The sequence below is a fragment of the Schistocerca serialis genome, chromosome 10 (genome assembly GCF_023864345.2).
Source record: "Schistocerca serialis cubense isolate TAMUIC-IGC-003099 chromosome 10, iqSchSeri2.2, whole genome shotgun sequence".
NCBI lineage: Eukaryota > Metazoa > Arthropoda > Insecta > Orthoptera > Acrididae > Schistocerca > Schistocerca serialis.
Window position 1 is genome coordinate 69,815,332 of NC_064647.1, and position 21,427 is coordinate 69,836,758.

The 21,427-nt window shown below is 44.8% G+C and overlaps 1 protein-coding gene across 1 annotated transcript in view; it reads right to left on the bottom strand.

Annotated features, from left to right (window-relative positions):
• The window catches only part of LOC126424840 (uncharacterized), a 102,944-nt gene that overhangs the window by 31,524 nt on the left and 49,993 nt on the right, over nucleotides 1-21,427 (bottom strand). Inside the window, exons 4-5 of the mRNA XM_050087646.1 lie at nucleotides 17,160-19,076; nucleotides 4,130-4,216 (exon numbers count right to left, since the gene is read on the bottom strand). Of these exons, the coding sequence (XP_049943603.1) occupies nucleotides 4,130-4,216; nucleotides 17,160-19,076 (2,004 nt within the window). The remainder of the gene's footprint in view (nucleotides 1-4,129; nucleotides 4,217-17,159; nucleotides 19,077-21,427) is intronic.

Genomic DNA, 21,427 nt, shown 5'->3' on the forward strand with positions numbered 1-21,427 from the left:
TTTCGTCGTCACTGACACGGAAGTCGCCGAAATGGTGTTAACTTCAAAGACTTGCAATACGGCGGCCGAACCCCGAAGGGGATATCCCGGCCAATAAATGCCATACGCTCATCTCATTTTCAACCCTTTGCATCGCGATTGGGAATAACTGCGGAATAAGGGGATTTCGAAAAAAATAATCCTATAATTCTGTTGCGCAGCGCGCAATATTAGCTAGAGACCTTACCACTTGTAAATAGTTAGGTCAATAAAAGCTAATTACAGTCCATTCGTCAGTATATTGTACACTATATTAGGCAACCTTCAATATCATCTTAAGACGGTCATTATTACTGTGCAATATGAAATATTGCGCAATATGATCGCCACTTGAGGTACGTTTCACATGTCGCGTAGATGAGCTAAAGAGAGATTCCATTGGCTAATTTTGTGATTGTCTTACAGTAATCGTATTAATTCAGTTGAGGACTTGGTGCGTCAAGATTGATTCTTAGATCCACAGTAAAGCAGTAGGTATTTCTAGGCAACCAGCGAGTACTCATGATCATATGTGCTTCTTCTTCAACACTCTGGAGTCATTCATTGTGAGCTAAGAAGGGTTTCACTTACTGGCTAAGATAGTACAGTTTTTCAGTGGATGGCTTTAGTCGTATCGAGAAAGTGACTTTTGTCGTATCGGGGTACGTGACTGAATGCGAGTTTGCACATTTCATCAGATGCTTACACATTTTTTTCGAATGCGCCCTCCTCAGCTGACATGGCCCTTCACTGCCCCAAAAATTTTGCCTACTATATTCATGACGAATATTCTTCAGTCCCAATTTTCACATGCATATGTTGACTATAAGTGATTTATAGATCTCCGTTTTTGTTTTTCTATATATACATTTGCTCTTTAGGATACCACACAGGGCATAAAATATTTCATGTACGTTTTCAATCCTAATTTTACGTTGTGGGCTTCATTTACGAATCCTCCATCCCACATATTATACTTCATTTATTTCCGCAACTGTTTCGGTTTGAACGTTTACAATTCTTATTATCTTTGGCAGTATAACTGAGCACAGAATAATTTGTTTTGTTGCTGATATTGTTGAAGGTAAAGCTAAGAAACTGAAATTTGGATCTTCGGTAACACTTGAACATTTTAAGTGTCAAATTCCTAAAAAAAAAAAATAAATGAATAAATAAATAAATAAATACAAGGGGAAGTCAGAAAGTAAAGAGATTTTTGAGAAAAAGAAGTCGGCCGCTGTGGCCGAGTGGCTCTAGGTGCGCGAAGTCCCGAACTGCGCGACTGCTACGGTCGCAGGTTCGAATCCTGCCTTGAGCATGGATGTGTGTGATGTCCTTGGGTTAGTTAGGTTTAAGTAGTTCTCAAGTTATAGGGGACTGATGACGTCAGACGTTAAGTCCCATAATGCTCAGAGCCATTTGAGAAAAAAAAAATATTTATTCTGATGACAGAAAATTGAAACACACATTATTTTTCTACATAACCTCCCTCGACTTCAACACACTTTGTCCAACGTTTCGCAAGTTTTTTGACTCCGTCGGGAAAAAGCTTTCTGGTTGCGCCTGTAAACAATTTTGCACCGCATCAATGACTTCTACATCGGTTTGCGAATCTTCTTCCCCTGAGCGCTTCCTTCACTGGTCCAAACATGGAAACCGATTGGAGCCAGGCGTCGACTGCATGGCGGGTGTTCCAGCAATTCGAGTCCCAACTTCTTTACTGTTCCAGCCGTCCGTTTGGAAGAATGTGGCCGAGCGTTTTCTTGCTGCAGGGTAACAACTTTTCGCAGTTTTCCGCGATCTGATTGCAAGTAGCAGTTTAGTTCGCAACACATCAAAGTAGCTCTCACTGTTCACAGTCTCGCGTCTTGGGGTGAACTGAACGGCTACAAGACCTTCCATGTCCCACAACATTCTTAGCATAATCTTTACCAGGTGATGGCTGACGTTTAAATTTCTTAACCTCTGGTGATGATGGGGGTTTCCAAACCATGCTCGCGCCCTTACTTCCCAGTTCGTTATGCGGCATCCACGTTTCGTCTACCGTAACGATTTGCTGTAAAAATCAATCTCCCTCGCGATGATAACGAGTCAAATTTTTACGAGAGATGGCCATCCTTCGCGTCTTACGCTACGCTGGAAGTTCGTCGGTACAAATCTTGCACATTCTTTCCGAAAGTTTAGCCTGTCGTATAAGACGGAATGTGCTGAACCATGGCTGATATGTAAAGTACTGGCGATTCCGTCCACTGTGTTTTCCATCACCACTCCCTCAACGACTTGCAAATTGTCCACAGTTGTTGACGTCGATGACCTGCCCGATCTTTCCTCGCCATTCCTTGTTTCAAGCGCTCTGTTCATTCGTAGATCTTGCTACGCTATAAATAGCTGTCACCACACTACACTTGCATTCGACGAATAATTTTCACAGGTTTAACGTCTTCTGCAAACAAAGAGCGAAAGACTGCCCCTATATCCTCCTTGGTGCAGATTGACAATGGAGCTGCCATGTTCCACGGTCTGCTACAATACACAACCAGCGCGAGAATAAGACTGACATGTTGTGTAGAACTGATCCAGACGACATACTTCAGCCCTGGATACTAGCAGTGTTACCAAGCACTTCGGTGGCAAACTGCAAAAGTCCCTTTAGTTTTTGATTCCTCCTCGTTGTTGCCGAAAGAGTTACAGTGAAGCGCCAAAGAAATTGGTATAGTCATGCGTAATCAAATATGGAGATTTGTAAACAGGCAGCATATGGCGCTCCAGTGGGCAGTCCCTACATAAGACAACAAGCGTCTGGCGCAGTTGTTAGATCGGTTACTGCCGCTACAATGGCAAGATATCAAGATTTAAGTGAGTTTGAACGTGGTGTTATAGTCAGCGCACGAGGGATGAGACACAGCATCTCCGAGGTGGCGATGAAGTGGGGATTTTCCCGTACGACCATTTCACGAATGGACCTTGAAATCAGGAATCCGGTAAAACACCAAATCTCCGACATCGCTCGGTCGGAAAAAGATCCTGCAAGAACGGGACCAACGACGACAGAGGAGAATCGTTCAGTGTGACAGAAGTGCAGCCCTTCCGCAAACTGCTGCAGATTTCAATCCTGGGCCATCAACAAGTGTCAGTGTGCGAACCACTCAACGAAACATCATCGATATGGACTTTCGGAGCCGAAGGCCCACTCGTGTACTCTTGATGACTGCACGACACAAAGCTGTACGCCTTGCCTGGGCCCCTCGACACCAACATTGGACTGTTGATGACTGGAAACATGTTGCCTGGTCGGACAAGTCTCGTTTCAAATTGTATCAAGCGGATGGACGTGTACGGATATGGAGACAACCTCATGAATCCATGGACCCTGGATGTCAGCAGGAGACTGTACAAGCTGGTGGAGGCTCTGTATTGGTGTGAGGTGTGTGCAGTTGTATTGATATGGGACCTCTGATACGTCTAGATACACCTCTAACATATGACATGTACGTAAGCATCCTGTTTGATCACCAGCATCCACTCAAGTCCATTGTGCATTCCGACGGACTTGGGCAATTTCAGCTGGACAATGCGACACCCCACACCTCCAGAATTGCTACAGAATGGCTTTAGAAACACTCTTCTGAGTTTGAACACTTCCGCTGGCCACCAGACTCCCCAGACATGAACATTATTGACCATTTCTGGGGTGCCTTGCAACGTGTTGTTCAGAAGAAATCTCCACCTCTTGTACTCTTACGGCTTTACGAACAGCCCTGCAGGATTCATGGTGTCAATTCCCTCCAGGACTATTTCAGACATTAGTCAAGTCCATGGCACGTCGTGCTGTAGGACTTCTGTGCGCTCGCTGGGGCCGTACATGATATTACGCAGGTGCACCAGTTTCTTCAGCGTATTTTCGAAAGGAAATCTTATAGTTCTACTCAAACCAAATACTTAAATTTGCAATAGGCATGAACCACTGAACAATCGAATTACAATATCATAGTGCAATAACGCAATCAGAACACCTCCAAATATTTTCAGTCAGAAAAATTTCACAGACCTTAATGTGACACCTCCTTCATAGATAAAGCATCAGTTGTTATAAAAAAGTCATCATACTTACCCATACGTGTCCTTGCTCCCAGGCCTTTTCGGCGATGAGATTGAGACACTGTCTTGGGATATCTTCATACATCAGGTTTACAGCAAACTGAAACGTGAGACTATGTCAGTAGGGATTCTATTTTTAATGATCTTACTTGTGGTAAAACAAAACAATAATCACTAAGAAGTTATTGAGTTTTTCGATATGGCTACATTTTGTGCCACAATGAAAATACTCTTTCGTCCCAACCTTGTCACAAAGCACTCTTGAACTATTAGTGTCGGCCGCGTCTGTACGATAAACATCGTAGAGTTCTGGATAGTACAGTGACCAGTGCGATATTTTACATTAACTACAGCAACGCAGATACATCGAAAATGATGCAACATATTCACATGTTAACCCTGTCAATGTGTGTGTACTGTTCCATAGCTCTGTATTTTAATCACTTCACTCAAATTCCACATTTGCACTTCGATAATGAATAAATGAAGCACCTACAGAAACACATCACCTTCTGTTTTGGGAAACATGAGTCTATAAGCAAGTGGTAACATACAATGTTTCGAACAAATGCTGGGCTTTTTGCCAAGTAATAACTCATTTATGACTCTTGTGAATCTGATGGATATAATAGTTATCCATTACACTGTAGTGTGTATTTTGTATTGAAACAGGGACCTACAAACGACGGAGAGGCTTCGTCTCGTCGTAGCTCTCAGTGGTTTACAACCCCACAACAGGCCACAGCAGTCCACATACCCCACCGCCGCCCCGCACCGAACCCAGGATTATTGTGCGGTTCGACCCCCAGTGGATCCCTCATGGAAACGTCTCATACCAGATGAGTGTACCCCAGATATTTGCGTGGTAGAGTAATCATGGTGTACGCGTACGTGGAGACAGTGTTTGTGCAGCAATCACTGACGTAGTGTAACTGAGGCGGAGTAAGGGGAACCAGCCCGCATTCGCCGAGGCAGATGGAAAACTGCCAAAAAACCATGCACAGACTGGCCGGCACACCGGACCTCGACACTAATCCGCCGGTCGGATTTGTGCCAGGGACCGGCACGCCTTCCCGCTCGGGAAGCAGCGTGTTAGACTGTGTGGCTAGCCAGGCAGGCCAGCTACATGTGCTTCTGTAGTCTTTACGACCATTAAGAGAAATTTGTGGCACAACTTGACTAGAAGAAGGGATCGGTTGGTAGGGCATATTCTGAGGCATCAAGGGATCACCAATTTAGTACTGGAGGGCAGCGTGGATGGTAAATATCGTAGAGGGAGACCAAAAGATGAATACACTATACTGATTGAGAAGGATGTAGGTTGCAGTAGGTACTGGGAGATGAAGAACCTTGCACAGGATAGAGTAGCATGGAGAGGTGCATCAAACCAGTCTCTGCAGTGAAGACCACAAAAGCAACAACCTCCAAGCATTGACTGCACATATAAACTGAGTTTGAAAGTTAAATGATCTTGATAGGTCGCAGAACTGATTCGTCTTAGAATTTTAGAGGTACTTTTATTCGACTGCAGCCGTTCGTGACAGGGTAATTCTCTTGTTGTAAATAAAAGGCGGTAACGTGGAAAAGCGAAATACGTTTGTAGAAAATGAAAAACGTCACTAAATATTTTTTCTGATGAATGTACAATTTTCTCTCATCGAACGGCGACTATATTCCGAATATCCCTCGAATGTCACCAACAATACTGAAATGAAACTGCATACAAAAACCTAAAACTGCAAAGTCCATACTATATTTCACTAGTCAAGGTAAGAACTGAAGTAAATTGCCACATTATTATGTAAATTAAAAAGGGAGTTAGACTATGAGCTACACAGGAATGGCATATCGTATCTGATAGTTAATGACATGTACACATGTTGCCGTTCTTAGGAGTCGTCAGTCGCGTTTTCTGTGGCATTTCGCTAGTTATTTGCAAATTTCTTTTTTTCCAATGTGTAGCTGGAGTCAGCACAGACAAATGCTGCTCATCACTTTTGTAAGCGACGCCAAACGTCAACGGAAAGCGTAAGTTTATTTGCCATTACAAATAAAGTTTTATGTGCCCAATCGGCAGAGCGGTGGAAAATTAGTCTAGTGTGATATTCCTTTTATCGATGTGTATTAACGGGGGCAGTAAAACACGAAGAATAGCCAGTACCCCAGCACCGCTATGGCCCACTGCGTTTGCTACTGCGTGCAGCAGCACTTCTTAGTCGCTTCTGTAGTACTGGTTAATCTTCGTGTTTAACTGTTGCTGTTACGAGAGTCACTCCAAAAGAAATGCACGCTATTTTCCTAAAAAATAAAGTTTTCATTCTGCATGTGTGAAAGTTTCACAGGGTGTAGATACATCATTCCCGCTTGTTTTCAAACTTAGTTCAACCTGCTCCCGTGAGTGGCGCCGTCACATCATGTCTTCAAGATGGCTGCAACACTTGACGTTCGTCAGAAGCAACGTGCTGTCACAGAATTCCTGTGCTGTCAAAACGAGACAGTGGGAAACATCCACAAGAGGTCGAGAAAGGTGTATGGAGATGATTCTGTCGATCGCAGTACAGTTAGTCGGTGGGCAAGCCGGTTACGTGATGAAAGCGGGCACGGCAATATTTAGGATTGTCCTCGCAGTGGCAGGCCTCGTACTGCACACACTCCAAACAATGTGCTGAGAGTTAACGAATTGGTGACTGCTGACAGACGCATCACAGTGAACGAATCGTCACGCTACATCGGAATAGGGGAAGGAAATGTTTGCAGAATACTGAAAGTGTTGGCGTTATAAAAGATTTGTGCCAGGTGGGTTCCCAGGATGTTGATAGTGGCTCACAAAGAAACAAGAAAAACGGCATGCAGCGAACTTTTAAAACAGTACGAGAATGGTGCAGATGAATTTCTTGGAAGAATTGTGACAGGTGATGAAACATGGGTCTATCATTTTTCACCAGATACGAAGAGGCAATCAATGGAGTGGCAATTGAAAATTCGCCAAAAAAATTCAAAACTACACCTTCTGCTGGAAAAGTTACGGCTACGGTGTTTTTCGATTCCGAAGGACTCTTGCTTGTGGATATCGTGCCAAGTGGAACCACCATAAATTCTGATGCATATGTGACGACACTGAAGAAACGTCAAGGTCGACATCGGCAAAAGCATGATGTTCTGCTGTTGCACGACAATGCACGGCCACATGTCAGCTAAAAAACCATGGATCACAAAACTCGAATGGACAACACTGAAACACCCGCCTTACAGTCCTGACCTGGCTCCATGTGACTATCATCTCTTTAGGAAACTGAAAGACTCTCTTCGTGGAACAAGATTTGAAGATGATGACTCCCTTGTGCACACTGCCAAACAGTGGCTCCAACAGGTTGGTCCAGAATTTTACCGTGCGGGTATACAAACGCTGGTTCCAAGATGGCGTAAGGCCGTTCAGAGGGATGGAAATTATGTGGAGAAATGAAAATATTGTTCCTAAAAGATGTATCTACACACTGTAAAACTTTCAAACATGTAGAGTAATAGATGGATTATAAAAAAAATAGTGTGCATTTCTTTTGGAGTGACCATCGTAATATGCACGAATAAAGCACTAGACTACTCTAGGGCACCTAAAATTCCATTTTAAAATCATTCCGTTTGTAACAGGAAACAAACCTACCCCCCCCCCCCCCCTCCCCCCCCCGTCGACGCTGGCCATCTCGTGAGACACTTGATAAGCAGCATTTGTCTGGGCTCACTCCGGCTATACCTTGCAAAAGCTAAACTTCAAATACCTATCGCAACAAGAGAGAAATAGCGCCTGATGAACCGTGGGAGACACATCCAATATGCGGGGTGAAAACGGTATAAACTGCCAAAAAATCATCGCAGTAGATCACAAGTAATTAATTTAAAAGTCTAGTAACATGATTGTCCCTTTCCTGCGGTTGTCCCAGGTCACTGTTTTTGGACATGTTGACATTGGACAGCGCACCCGGATTAAACGTGACTTGTGGAAATAATTACGCACAGAGGTCCGCCTGTTTAGCTGGGTGGTAACGTGCCTGCCTCCCATGCAGCGGGCCCGAGCTTGGTTGTAGATTTTTCTCCACTCGTGGACTGGGTGTTGTGTTGTCCTCACCATCGTTTCATCCTCATCACCGGCACACAAGTTGCCCAATGTGGCGTCGACTAAAATAAGACTTGCACTTTGCTGCTGAACTTCCCCGGTTGGGGCCTCCCGGCCAACAATGCCTTACGATCATTTCATTTTTTCTTTACGCACAACAGACTGGGAGAATTCATTAAACAGGATCAAACATTTACGAGATTGCCTGCTGCACCCCCTCCTCCAACACAGCCGCATCGGTTCGTGCAAAAGAACTTGCTCACCTTCTACCAGTAATTTATCGTAGATCACTTGAACCATGAAAGGTTCGTAACGACTGGAAAAAAAAGCAGGTCATTCCCGTTTTTAAGAAAGGCCGTAAGACAGATCCACATGATTATAGACCTATATCGCTGACGTCAATCTGTTGTAGAATTAGGGAAGATGTTTTACGCTCAAGAATTATGATGTTTTGGCAAAATGAACATCCTCTCTATAAAAACGAAAATGGATTCCGCAAACAGAGACCCTGCGAAACTAAGCTCACTCTGTTCCTCCATTAGATACACAGCGCAGTGGACAACGGCGCTTAGGTTGAGGTCGTGTTCCTTGATTTCAGTAAGACATTTGACACCGTACCGCATTGCTGTTTAATGAAAAATATACGAGCTTACGGAGTATCGGAGCAGACCTGCGATTGGATTCAAGACTTTTTTGCAGATAGAACTTAACACGTCGCTCTTAACGGAACTAAATCTACAGATTTAAAGGTAATATCCGGAGTACCACAGGGAAGTGTGATAGGACCGTTGCTGTTTACAATATATATAAAGGATCTAGTAGAAAGCGTCGGCTGCTCTTTAAGGCTATTCGTAGATGATGCAGTTGTCTATACCAAAGTAGCAACGCCAGAAGTTAGTTAGAATTTGCAGAACGACCTGCAAAGAATTGATGAATGGCGCAGGCTGAACGTAAATAAATGTAACATATTCCGCATACATAGGAAAAGAAATCCACGATTGTACAGCTACATTATTGATGATGAACAGCGGGGGACAGCGTTTGCCGTAAAATATGTAGGAGTAACTCTCCAGAGCGACATTAAGTGGAACGACCAGATAAAACATATAGTGGGAAAAGCAGACACCACACTCAAATTCATAGGAAGAATCTTGAGGAAATGTAACTCATTCGCGAAAGAAGTGACTTATAAGGCGCTTTTTCGTCCGAGTCTTGAGTATCGTTCATCTGTCTGGGACCCCTATCATGGAGGACTGATAGATGAGATACAGAAGATCCAACGAAGAACGCCGCGTTTCGTCGCGGGATCGTTTAGCTGACGAGAGAGCGTTATGGAGATGCTAAGCAAGCTCCACTGGCAGACGTTACAAGAGAGGCGTTGTGCATCACGGAGAGATTTACTATTGAAATTTCGGGACAGCACTTTGCAGGAGGAGTAGGACAACATATTACTTCCCCTTACATACATCTCGCATATTGACCACGAGGAGGTAGTTCGAGAAATTAGAGCCAATACAGAGGCTTACCGACAATCATTCTTCATTCCCCCGCACTATTAGCGAGTGGTCAGTGTTGGAGGGATCAGATAGTGGTACCGAAAGCACCCTCTGCCACACACCATTAAGTGGCTCGCGGAGTATGATGTAGGTGGAGATTTTCCGCTGCGCGTGTTGAAATCGCGAGCTTGAGTCGCAAACACGTAGGCAACGACGGCCTGCGTGGTTGAGTCACTGCAATGCTCCAATCCTGGGCAGTCGCCATGTTGCCTGTGTTGACGTTATTTCAGCTCTGTTAAGGGGGAAACCACATTAGTAGGTTCAAAATATACGATTTTTTTTAATTGCGTAAATCTTTAGGTTAACTATCCAAGAACACCTGTCAAAATTTCAAAGCGAAATTCGCACGCGTTTAGATTTTATGAGCATAGAACCGAGTGCACATCGGGTAACGAAATTCTTCCAATATATTAAGATTTAGCAAGGGATGAATTACTGGAGAGATGTTTAGGTGGCCACACACAAACTGCGAATGAAAGTTTTAATTCCACCTCCTAAACACTTGCACTCCGCACTGAAAAGTCGTTGAATTGGCATCGTATTTAGCAGCGGGCTTATTCAATGAAGGAAATTCATCCCTTCTGATGGTGATGAACGAGGCAGGAATTGTAGTAGGCACACGAAGCTTCAGTTATGCCGAACAAATGGATAACCAGCGCGTGAGCCGGCAGAATCTACGTAGTTAGCTGGAATCGAAGGAAGGTCGGAAAGCTCGAAAGCACTGCTGCAAGTGCAAAACGAAGCCTATCACGAAGAGAAAGGATTGGTATATGATGCTGGACTCGCAGATTAATCGATAAGCATTTTACCCTATTGTTAACTTCTTTGAATTTCTAGTTTCCGCGAATTTATTTTTCAAACGCGCTTATCTCGAAATGACTTTTTTCACATTTTTCTAGAAGTATAGAACGGATCATCATGAAAATAGATAGTATGATTCTTTGGAAAATTACGAATTATATGAACCAACTTCTGAGATGATATGATTTTAAGGGTATTTTTATTTATATAATTAGAAAAAATATAGTGAAAATCGAAGTAAATTCTTCCGACGCCTGCAAAATGTTTCATTTTCATTATTTTCACCTGTATTGAGGTTCATATTCTTAGAAAATAAGAAATCAATATAAACTCAAAACCTTTTTGATTTCAGATGAAAATCGGGATGACTATGCTGAACGCAGTTGAAGAACTATACTCACAGCCTTCAGCGGACATCACAACGTAGCTTTGTTATTTTTGGCTGAAATTATTGAAAAAATTCGCAAAAACTGTTCGAAATATGGATGAAATGATGTCAAAATTTGATTAAATTCTAATTAATTGTTACCACCCAAAAAAATCCCAAAAAATCAGTGTCAAACAGCCGTCTAATGTGGTTAGGGTGGAAGGGAGATTTACTGTCACTGAGCTATGCAACATTCATTTAATTTATGGCGAATTAAAAGGTGTTGCGAGGGCAGCTATACGTGATTGTCGAGAACGCTTCCCACGACGAAGAGTTCCCGAACGATCGATATTTATTGGTATTCACCAAAGGTTTATATCATCATGAATCTCTACTTTTAGTCGATTATTTTGATTGGTTCGTTGATTTGGGAGAGAGGAGTAAACGGTGCTATAGGATTAGGAAAGGATGGGGAAGGATATCGGCTGTGGCCTTTCAAGGAAACCATCCCGGCATTTGCCTGAAACAATTTAAATAAACCACTGAAAACCTAAATGAGGATAACCGGATGCGAGTCTGAACCGTCGTCCTCCAGAATGCGAGTCCAGTATGCTAACAACTGCGCCACTTCGCTCGGTTGATTATTTTGCAATTCACTCGTAACACAGTACACCTGTTATCAAACTGCCCGTTAGCTACTGTCTCTGGTTCTGCGGCCGATGTTTGTTTGATGATTTTTCTGACGTTTCGCCAGCTCAAATGGCTGGCATTGTCAGAGCTTCATCCTCCATTGCTGGTGGTGGACGGAAGCCAACAGACAGTTTGTCAACAAGAGGTCACGAAAACCTTATCAGTTTCGTGCAGTAGTTATCTTTACTTTTTCATATTTAAGTCTGTACGCGAAACCTATTGTCTGCTCTGATATGCTTTCGTTTTATTATCAAATAAATAATCACAGAATACAACTTACAGTACCTACTTAATTTGTATAGATTGAGAGATGCTGCTCTTTACTACCCCACGTAGAGGGCAGAGGCCCACAACGCGAAGAACGTACGTTGGAGGCTGAGGAACAAATTCTCGACTGCATCCACTAAGATCCTACTTAGGGTATTAGAGGCATCGCCCGCCAAGTGAGTGTATCGCACACTGTCGTTTGTCGCAGTTTGAAAGAGGAGCGTCTGTGGCCTTACCACATTTAACGCGTACAAACGTTGGAAGAGGAAGATTTCCCTCCGCAACGACAATTCGCAGTGTGGTTTTTGTTACAAAGCGCGCAGTATGAGTTTGTAAACAAAATACCCGTCACAGATGAATCGTGTTTCACACGCGACGGAATAACTAATTTCCTTAACATGCAGACATGGAGTGTACACAATCCACACCAAGTAGTAGCAACACTTTTCCGTAAATGTATGAGCGGATAAAGTCGATGCTTGGATTATTGCGCCTTATGTTTTACCTACACGATAGACTGGTAACCATTACCGAACCTTTCAAGAGGAAACATAGCTACCAACTTTATTAGAAAATATTCCGTTAACTGTACGTCAATGGCACGCGGGGTAGCCGCGCGGTCTCAGCCGCCTTGCACGGTTCGCCCGGCTTCCCCCGTTGGAGGTTCGAGTCCTCCCCCGGGCACAGGTATGTGTGTTGTAGAGTAAGTTAGTTTAATTAGTGTGTAAGCCTAAGGACCGATGACCTCAGCAGTTTGGTCCCACAGAACCTTACCACAAATTTCCAAAAAATTTCCGTACGTTATAACATGTAGGTCCTCAACGATGGTGCTGCATCCCACATTGGTCACAGAGTACGAAGATTTTTGAATAGACGATTTCCAGGACGATGGATAGGACGTTTTCGTCCACATTGATAAACAGCACGCAGCCCTGATGTAAACCCACTGGATTTTTACTTTTGGGGCCATATGAAGGAACTTATTCGTGCTCAGAAGGTAAATAATGTGGATGAACTTACGCAGAGGACTTTTTCACGGCTGCCAGTACCATAAAGGCAAATGTGCATGTGTGTGAACGAGTGTGACGAAGTGGGTGCGCAGTAATGAAGCATTTGTCGAACCGAATGTTGGGGGGGGGGGGGGGGGCGGCGGGCGCTGATGACCTTGCAGTTTAACGCCCTCCGCTACAAATTATTATCATCCCAAATGGTGGGCATTTTAAACACTTATTTTAATATTTGTGTACAGGAGCAAAGTAATCTCGGTGTCATTATCATTGTGGCACTGTTGCAGCAAAGGAAAATAATCTGATTTTAATTTTCGTTATGGTATTGTTGTAAAAATCGGAAACAGTTCATTGTAATTAATGCATAACAAATTACGTGGTAAGTGGTTCATTTTGTACTGAAGGAGACACATTTTATTTTATGTTAGCTTCTCTTTACTACCACAACCTTCGTTATGGTAACGCTGTAAAAGAGCAAACGTCTGTTTTTACTAAATTCATTGTTTATGTAAAACGAATTACACGTTCTGGACAACCCTGTGACTGTTTACATTGCTTGTTTCCGTAGTACCTAGCCGCCGCGCCGTCTCGTACACATCCAATGTTTACATTTCTCTGGTTCGTCCGTTACCTTTCTCTGACCGCATCAGTTGAGAATGTAAAGAGAAATGCGCCTACCATCAAACCTATAAATATCTGTTTTTAGGAATACAAAAATAAAGGACGTGATTCAACGATATTTCATTAGACTTTTTTTTGTCAAGCACACCGAGATGTGCCGCCTGAATAATTTTAGTAGCTTATTCTGTTTACACGTTGTACCGAGTTAACCAAAGTTGTCGCTGATAGGGCGACGTAATACCAGTATAATGATACACACTTTCCCTCCACTGTTACTAAGGTCGCAACTACATATCTTTGTAGCATATTATGACGAATCTATTTTTAAAAAATATCCACGTGTCTTGAATTTCTGGTTAGTCTTGCCGAGTCTACGAGACACAGGCAGAGCTGCAGAGGGTCTATGTTCTGCTGATCATTCTCCTTTCGTTTCCCTGTCTACTATGAAGTCCACTTTTCGGGTTTGGAAAATTTTATTTTATTACTTAACTTCGAGTCCAGGCATATGCTCTTCCTAAAGCCACAGTCGTGAAGGTAGGCTAAGTGGAGGAAGTCGTGTACACCATCTGTGTGTGAAGCCTGTTAAGTCTCTTGTGTGTGTTCTCGTACCTTAACTGTGTGCATATCGTATACTTGGAGGTGCAGTTCGGGGAGCAGCGCAGCATTTGCGCAAACGACCGTGACAGCTGCCTAAAAGTCACGCGCAGGGTGGCCGCTGTACCTTGTCTCGACCGCTATCGCGACGCGCATTCGATTCAGGTCGGACTCACCTCCCTGTCTAGCAGACTAACGCGCTACATGTTAAGCTATTTGAGGTGGTCACTGTTAAGAGCAGACTCATTACGTTAATTCTTGTCAGACCACGGTGCTTCATGCTTGTTTTTTCGTGATAACACTACAGACGGGTGTGAAGCTGGCTTCTACTTTCAAGTCAGGTTTAGTGTAACCTAACAAGGCCTTCGCCTACTGCTAAAGATAATGTCTGTTTTCGATGGGATGACTTTTTTCACATTGCGACAGTTCTTACTGCGGGATCGCACTTTGTAATAAACATCGTAGATATAAACTGCACTATCATTAAAATTACGTGCATGATTGCTAATTGTAAAGGTCTAGTAACATTCACACATACACGTGTTAAGAGAATATTAGCTATGTTTATTATGAGGAATAGTCAATGAAAACCGGACACCTGCCACCATGGGACATGGAATGGTTCCATTCAAAAGTAATCACCACATGCGTCAAGACATTTATCCCACTGGGAAACAAAACGATCAATTCCTGTTTCGTAGAATGCGTTCGGCTACTGGCGTTTCCACAACCACACCCACTCTTACACTTCCAGAACCATTACACAACTGAAACCGACGTACATGCACGTCTTTCTTCAGGTCACCAATGTTGAGAAAATCGCATGGTGAAATATCCAGGCTGTGCAGAGGGATCCCAACCAAATCGCTGGAGCGTAGCCATCTTCTGATTGGCAGCGTCGGGGGTAGGCATTACAGTGCAACGGGACGATTTTATGCAAGAGCATTCCAACAGCCGGACGTTGTGGCCCAGCGGTTCTAGGCGCTTCAGTCTGGAACCACACAGGTTCGAATCCTGCCTCGGGCATGGCTGTGTGTGATGTCCTTAGGTTAGTTAGGTTTAAGTAGTTCTAAGTGCTAGGGGACTGATGACCTCAGATGTTAAGTCCCATAGTGCTCAGAGCCATTCGAACCATTTTGAGCATACCAACAAGCCGAAGGCAAACAGCAATGACGATAGTGGAAAATTCCACATCTACCGCACCAAACAAATCCAAAGCTGTTGGCAGACGTGCTGCTAAGGTCATGATGACCTGCTTTTTCAACCTCAGGGCCCCTCTACGCATCTAGTTCCTCGCGTGTGGTATCACAATTGATCTCCAATGCTCTGAAGACACTTGCAGAGAACCAGTGCGCAATAAAGTCAAAACGTCCAGGAATGCTGTCAGAGGGATTCATCCTGTTGCACGATAGCGCCCATCCCCACACTGCCAATTGGACGAAGACTTCACTTCAATGATTTGATTAGGAAACACTCCAACATCCTCCATACAGCCTGGATTTTTCACTGTGCGATTTTCAAGTCTTTGGTGACTTGAAGAAAGACGTGTGGATGTCGGTTTCCGCCAGACGAGGAAGTACAAGAGCGGGAAATATTGTGAATCTGTCATTAACTGATCACATTCTATGAAACTGAAATTTATCATCTTGTCTCCTAGTGGGTTAATTGTCTTAATGCATGTAATGATTACTTTTGAATGGAACCATTGCACGGTCCCATTGTGGAGGGAGCTTGGTTTTCATTTAAGTGTCCCTCATAATTTCACTCCATTGTGGAGTGTGCACCTTTCTTGGCAAATGAAAACCGCGAGCCAGACCAGGCCTCAAACCTGCAAGCTTTGCCTTTTGCAGACAAATACTCTTATGTACTGAGCTACTGAGGCACGACTTCCAAACCACTCCCACAACTACACTTCGTCTCTACTACTTTCTCAGCTTCACAGAAGACATTCTGCACAACTTTTGGAACAAGTGCTCCTGGAAGAAACGAAGGCAGAACACACTTCGCTGCATAGTGAAAATTCACGTCGGTAGCAATCTCCTCAGCTGGGGTGTTGTGTACATAGTTCCACGTAGTCAGCACATACACAACTTTCCCAATAGAGTGCGCCCCGCTAAGCACAACAGTGCAGGCGCAGCGCTCATCCGTCTCCGCACTACGAGATGGCGCTGTCTTAGAGACGGACCAAATTCTGCTTCCGCCAATCCAGTTATTAATATGTAACGCAGCCAATGAGATTGCTGCTAACGTAGAACCTTTTCTCCTTGCGGATCACACTCGCGCAGTGATACCTGAATGCTCGAGGTATTATAACGAGCGTACAGACCTCCGATTAGTCAGTCTGCATTAGTCTGTAGTCAAGTTTCACTCTGCGCCTAATAAGATCATCATATTACTGTACATAGCCATGAAGATAAATGTATAGACACTTTGTCAAGTATCAGAGATATGTGAGAATGAGATTAACGTACCAAGACCAAATGAACTTCAGATTGTCAATTGTAAACAGCATCCAGAATCAAGTTAAGTAATTTCTATGCTTTTTATTATTTTAATAAATGTGTGTGAAAATTAATCAAGTTCTGTTTAAAGTTGGTCACCGTCAGCCTGCTACTCTAAGCGTGCAAGTGGCATTTCTACCGTCTGACCTAACGGCAGAAAATAAACAGGCCGCAATAAGACTACGAGATATATTGCTGACACTCGCCTACTTCGTTAAAGCAACAAGTCAAATAATCAGATGGTGTGCGTACCGAATGTCTTACAGTACGCACACCACATGGGGTAAGCCATTTTTTGGCAATATACTTTCTTCCGAGAGTACCGATCCCTGGTATGCTTCCAAACTTGAGTGGAGTTTGGAAAGTAGGGGAGAGTACTGTCGGAAGTAAAGCTGCAAGGGTGGGGCGCGAGTCATTCGTACCTGAGTCGGTAAGAGCATTCGTCTGCAAAGGCCAAGATTCCAAATAAGGTTACCAGCCAGCAGTACTGGATTAGTTACATGTAATGCACGGTACATCTTAATTTACCTCTAATTCTTCTCGCACCATACAGATGTAGGTGTCATTCTGTACGCGACGTTTCACCTCCAGGATGTGCTGGTACAGGGCCCGGCATCCGCCCTGCTGGAACGCGGCCTGCAGTTGTACGGGGTCGTGCTGCCCTGCCTTCACGACCCCCAGGTGGCTGAATTCACTTCCCGCCATCAGCAGCACTTCCACAGCAGACCAGCATTTGCGCTCCCAGGCGTACCTCACCGGCGTCCACCCGAGCAGGCCGTCCTCTGCAGACAGTGTGCCCTCCCCCGCGCGTCTCCACAGTCGCTGCAGCAGATGGAGCGACCCGTGGGCCACCGCCAGGTGCAGCGCGTTGCGCCCACACGCGTCTGTCTGCCTCCAGTCGGCACCCCCGGCCAGCAGTGCCCTCATCTCGCCCTCGTCGCCACCCGACAGGGCCTCCAGCACCGCCTCCAGCAGTGGCCGGCCCCTCACTGCCCTGCGGTCGAAGGACTCTCGAAAGAAATCCAGTCTCCCGGTGAGGTAGGCCTTACGGTACGCCACCGCACGGCTCCGATCTCCGTATCCGAGGAAGCACCACTTGGCGAGGAAGTGTTCGGCGAACGTCCTGTGCAGGAACTCTGGTTTCCTGTAGGAGAACTCGTACACGATTCCAGCTTTCACGAAGTCTCCCCTATCGGACGGTGACATTGCTGGTACGTCTGCGCTGTGCAACAGAACTGACGCCGCGAGGAGCATCAGCTGTTCTTCGTGCTTCTCCTGTGCCTTCTCGACCTCTCTCCTCTTCCCGGGAGCGGAAAGGTTGTCACCTAATTTTTCCTCGTACAGCCTTCTGAATTTATTTTGGAAGAAAGCTTCGTACAGAGTCACAATGTCATACGTCTCATCAATTTCCTGCGACAGATTTACAAACATTTCAGCAAACAGAGGGATCCTCAGAAGATTCCTCAAGTTCTTGTTGAGACCACTGATGGCTGGGATGTTTCCCTTCGAGGAATGGCTCGTGAAGAAATATTCTAGCTCCGATTCACTGAAAGGCTCCAGCGTGTGTGGCGACACTCCCATCCGAGCCTGTAAGAGCTTCACCGGTTCTGGCCTCGTCGTCACCAGGAGCTTTCCCTTGCGTGGAGACAGCAGAGGGAGCACCTCGAGACACTTGTAGACATAGTCGGGGCACACCTCGTCGAAGCCGTCCACGAGACAAACGACTTGCGTGGACTGCAGCAGGCAGTGTCTGAGCAGTGTGTACTCCAGTTCACCTAGAACGCCCTCGTTAAAAACTGTCCACCTCAAGATGTCTTCTGCAGCACTCACACCATTCTTACTGTGATCTAAAACTGCGTAAAACTTAAATAGATTAACTCTCAATAGCCAGCAAGAAGGGACCTTCTCTTTTATTTTTTCCGCCACATGTGACAGCATCTTTGACTTGCCCACTCCGGGCTTCCCCTCCACAATTATTGTGTTGCTGCCAGTACCTTTGACGTGCTCTTTCTCTCGCTCTCGAATCTTAACCAGAGTGGAGAAAAACTCGCCCGTCAACACTCGCTGGTCCACGAGCTTCCTGGGCACGTAGTGCGCGGGCAGAGTTTCCAGCTCCCGGCCCATCCTCAGAGGCTGTGACAGCTGTGCTAGAGCCAGCAAGAGTGCCGGCTCGCCATCCAGCAGTGACTGGAGGGCGTCGACGTCCGCCACCAGGTCCTGCAGGCGGCATCCGTAGCGGTCCCCGTTTAACGCGACACTAATGTTCAGGAAGTCGTTCCAGCTGTCGCCGCTGATGTCGGCTGTGCGGCAAGTGTCGCTGAAGCAGTGCCTGCCCCTCCACGACACAACGACGAAGCGGCGATGACTTCGGCGTTCACTTTGCATCTCGTTCGTAAGCTCATCCAGAATCGCAGAGCTATCTTCAGTCTCATCATCTACAATCACCTGAAGATAGTTGAAACAGATCAGTTAGACACAAATATATTCAAAAATCGTTTTTTTAAATACAACTTGCATAATTATTTCACAATTTTCGCATATTGAAATTTACACTACTTATTCACAACATAAAACAGCTTTAAATGCCTTGTTTCTCTTCAGAAGAATCAATTAACACATTTTTGTTCTATCTCTGTATGATTCCATTTTCACTTCGTAGTAATTAAACTTGATAAGATCTATTGGCACTAAGAACCACCATTACTCCCAGTGAACTAATACACTATGTGGTCAAAAGTATACGGACAAAAACATAGGTTTTTCATGTTAGGTGCATTGGGCTGCCACCTGCTGCCAGGTACTCCATATCTGAGACCTCAGTAGGTATTAGACATCGTCAGAGAGCCGAATGGGGCGCTATGCGGAACTCACGAACTTTGAACGTGGTCAGGTGATTTTCACTTGTGTCATACGTCTGTAAGCGAGATATCAACACTCCCTAACATCCCTAGGTCTACTGTCTGCGATGTCATACTGAAGTGGAGATGTTGTGTACATAGTTCCACATAGTCAGTGTGTACACAACTTTCCCACTAGAGCGCGCCCCGCTAAGCACAACAGCACAGGCGCAGCGCTCGTCCGTCTCCGCATTATGAGATGGTGCTGCCATAGAGACAGACCAAATTCTGCTTCCACCAATCCGCTTATTAATATGTAACGCAGCCAATGAGATTGCTGCTAACGTAGAACCTTTTCTCCTCGCAGATCACACTCGCGCAGTGATACATGAATGCGCGAGGTATTATAACGAGTGTACAGACCTCTGATTAGTCAGTCTGCATTTGTCTGCCCCAGTCTGTACCAGTCTGCATTAGTCTGTACCAGTCTATAGTCAAGTTTCAGTCTGCGCCTAATAAGATTACCATATTCCTGTACATAGCCATGAAGATAAATGTATAGACACTTTTGTCAAGTATCAGAGATATATGTGAGAATAAGATTAACATACCAGTACCAAAGGAACTTCAGATTGTCAATTGTAAATAGCATCCAGAACCAAGTAATTTTTATGCTTGTTATTATTTTAATTAATGTGTGTGAAAATTAATCAATTTCTGTTTAAAGTTGGTCACCGTCAATCTGCTACTCTAAGCGTGCAAGTGGCATTTCTATCGTCTGACCTAACGGCAGAAGATAAACACGCCACGATAAAACCACGAGACATACTGCTGACACTCGCCTACTTCGTTAGAGCGACGAGTCAAATAATCTGATGGTGTGTGTACTGAAGGTCTTACAGTACGCACACCACAGGAGACGTGAAGGGACACGTACAGCACAAACACGCATAGCCCACCTCGTCTGTTGACTGACAGAGGCTGCCAAGAATTCAAGGGGGTTGTAATGTGTAATAGGCAGATATCTATACAGACCATCACACAGGAGTTCCAAACTGCATCATGATCCACTGCAAATACTATGACAGTTAGGCGGGAGGTGAGAAAACTTGTATTTCATGGTCGAGCGGCTGCTCTTATACCACACATCACACCGGTAAATGCCAAACGACGCTTCGCTTGGTGTATGGAGCGTAAAACATTGGACTAATGAAAAGTGGAAAAACGTTGTGTGGAGAGACGAATCACGGTGCACAATGTGGCGATCCGATGGCAGGGTGTGGGTATGGCGAATGCCCGGTGAACGTCATCTGCCAGCGTGTGTAGTGCCAACAGTAAAATTCGGAGGCGGTGATGTTATGGTGTGGTCGTGTTTTCCATGGAGGGGGCTTGTACCCCTTGTTGCTTTGCATGGCACTATCACAGCACAGGCCTACATTGATGTTTTAAGCACCTTCTTGTTTCCCACTGTTGAAGAGCAATTCGGCGATGGCGATTGCATCTTTCAACACGATCGAGCACCTGTTTATAACGCACGGCCTGTGGCGGAGTGGTTACACGACAATAACATCCCTGTAATGGACTAGCCTGAACAGAGTCCTGACCTGAATACTATAGAACACCTTTGGGATGTTTCGGAACGGCGACTTCGTGTCAGGCCTCATTGATCGACATCAATACCTCTCTTCAGTGCAGTACTCCGTGAAGAATGGGCTGCCATTCCCCAAAAAACCTTCGAGCACCTGGTTGAACGTATGCCTACGAGAGTGGAAGCTGTCATCAAGGTTAAGCGTGGGCCAACACCAAACTGAATTCCAGCATTACCGATGGAGGCCGCCACGAACTTGTAAGTCATTTTTAGTCAGGTGTCCGGATACTTTTGATCACATAGTGTAGATTTTGTGGGGGACAAGAGCACTGAAATAGTCTGTGTTAGGCGAAACAGTTTATTGTGGAAAT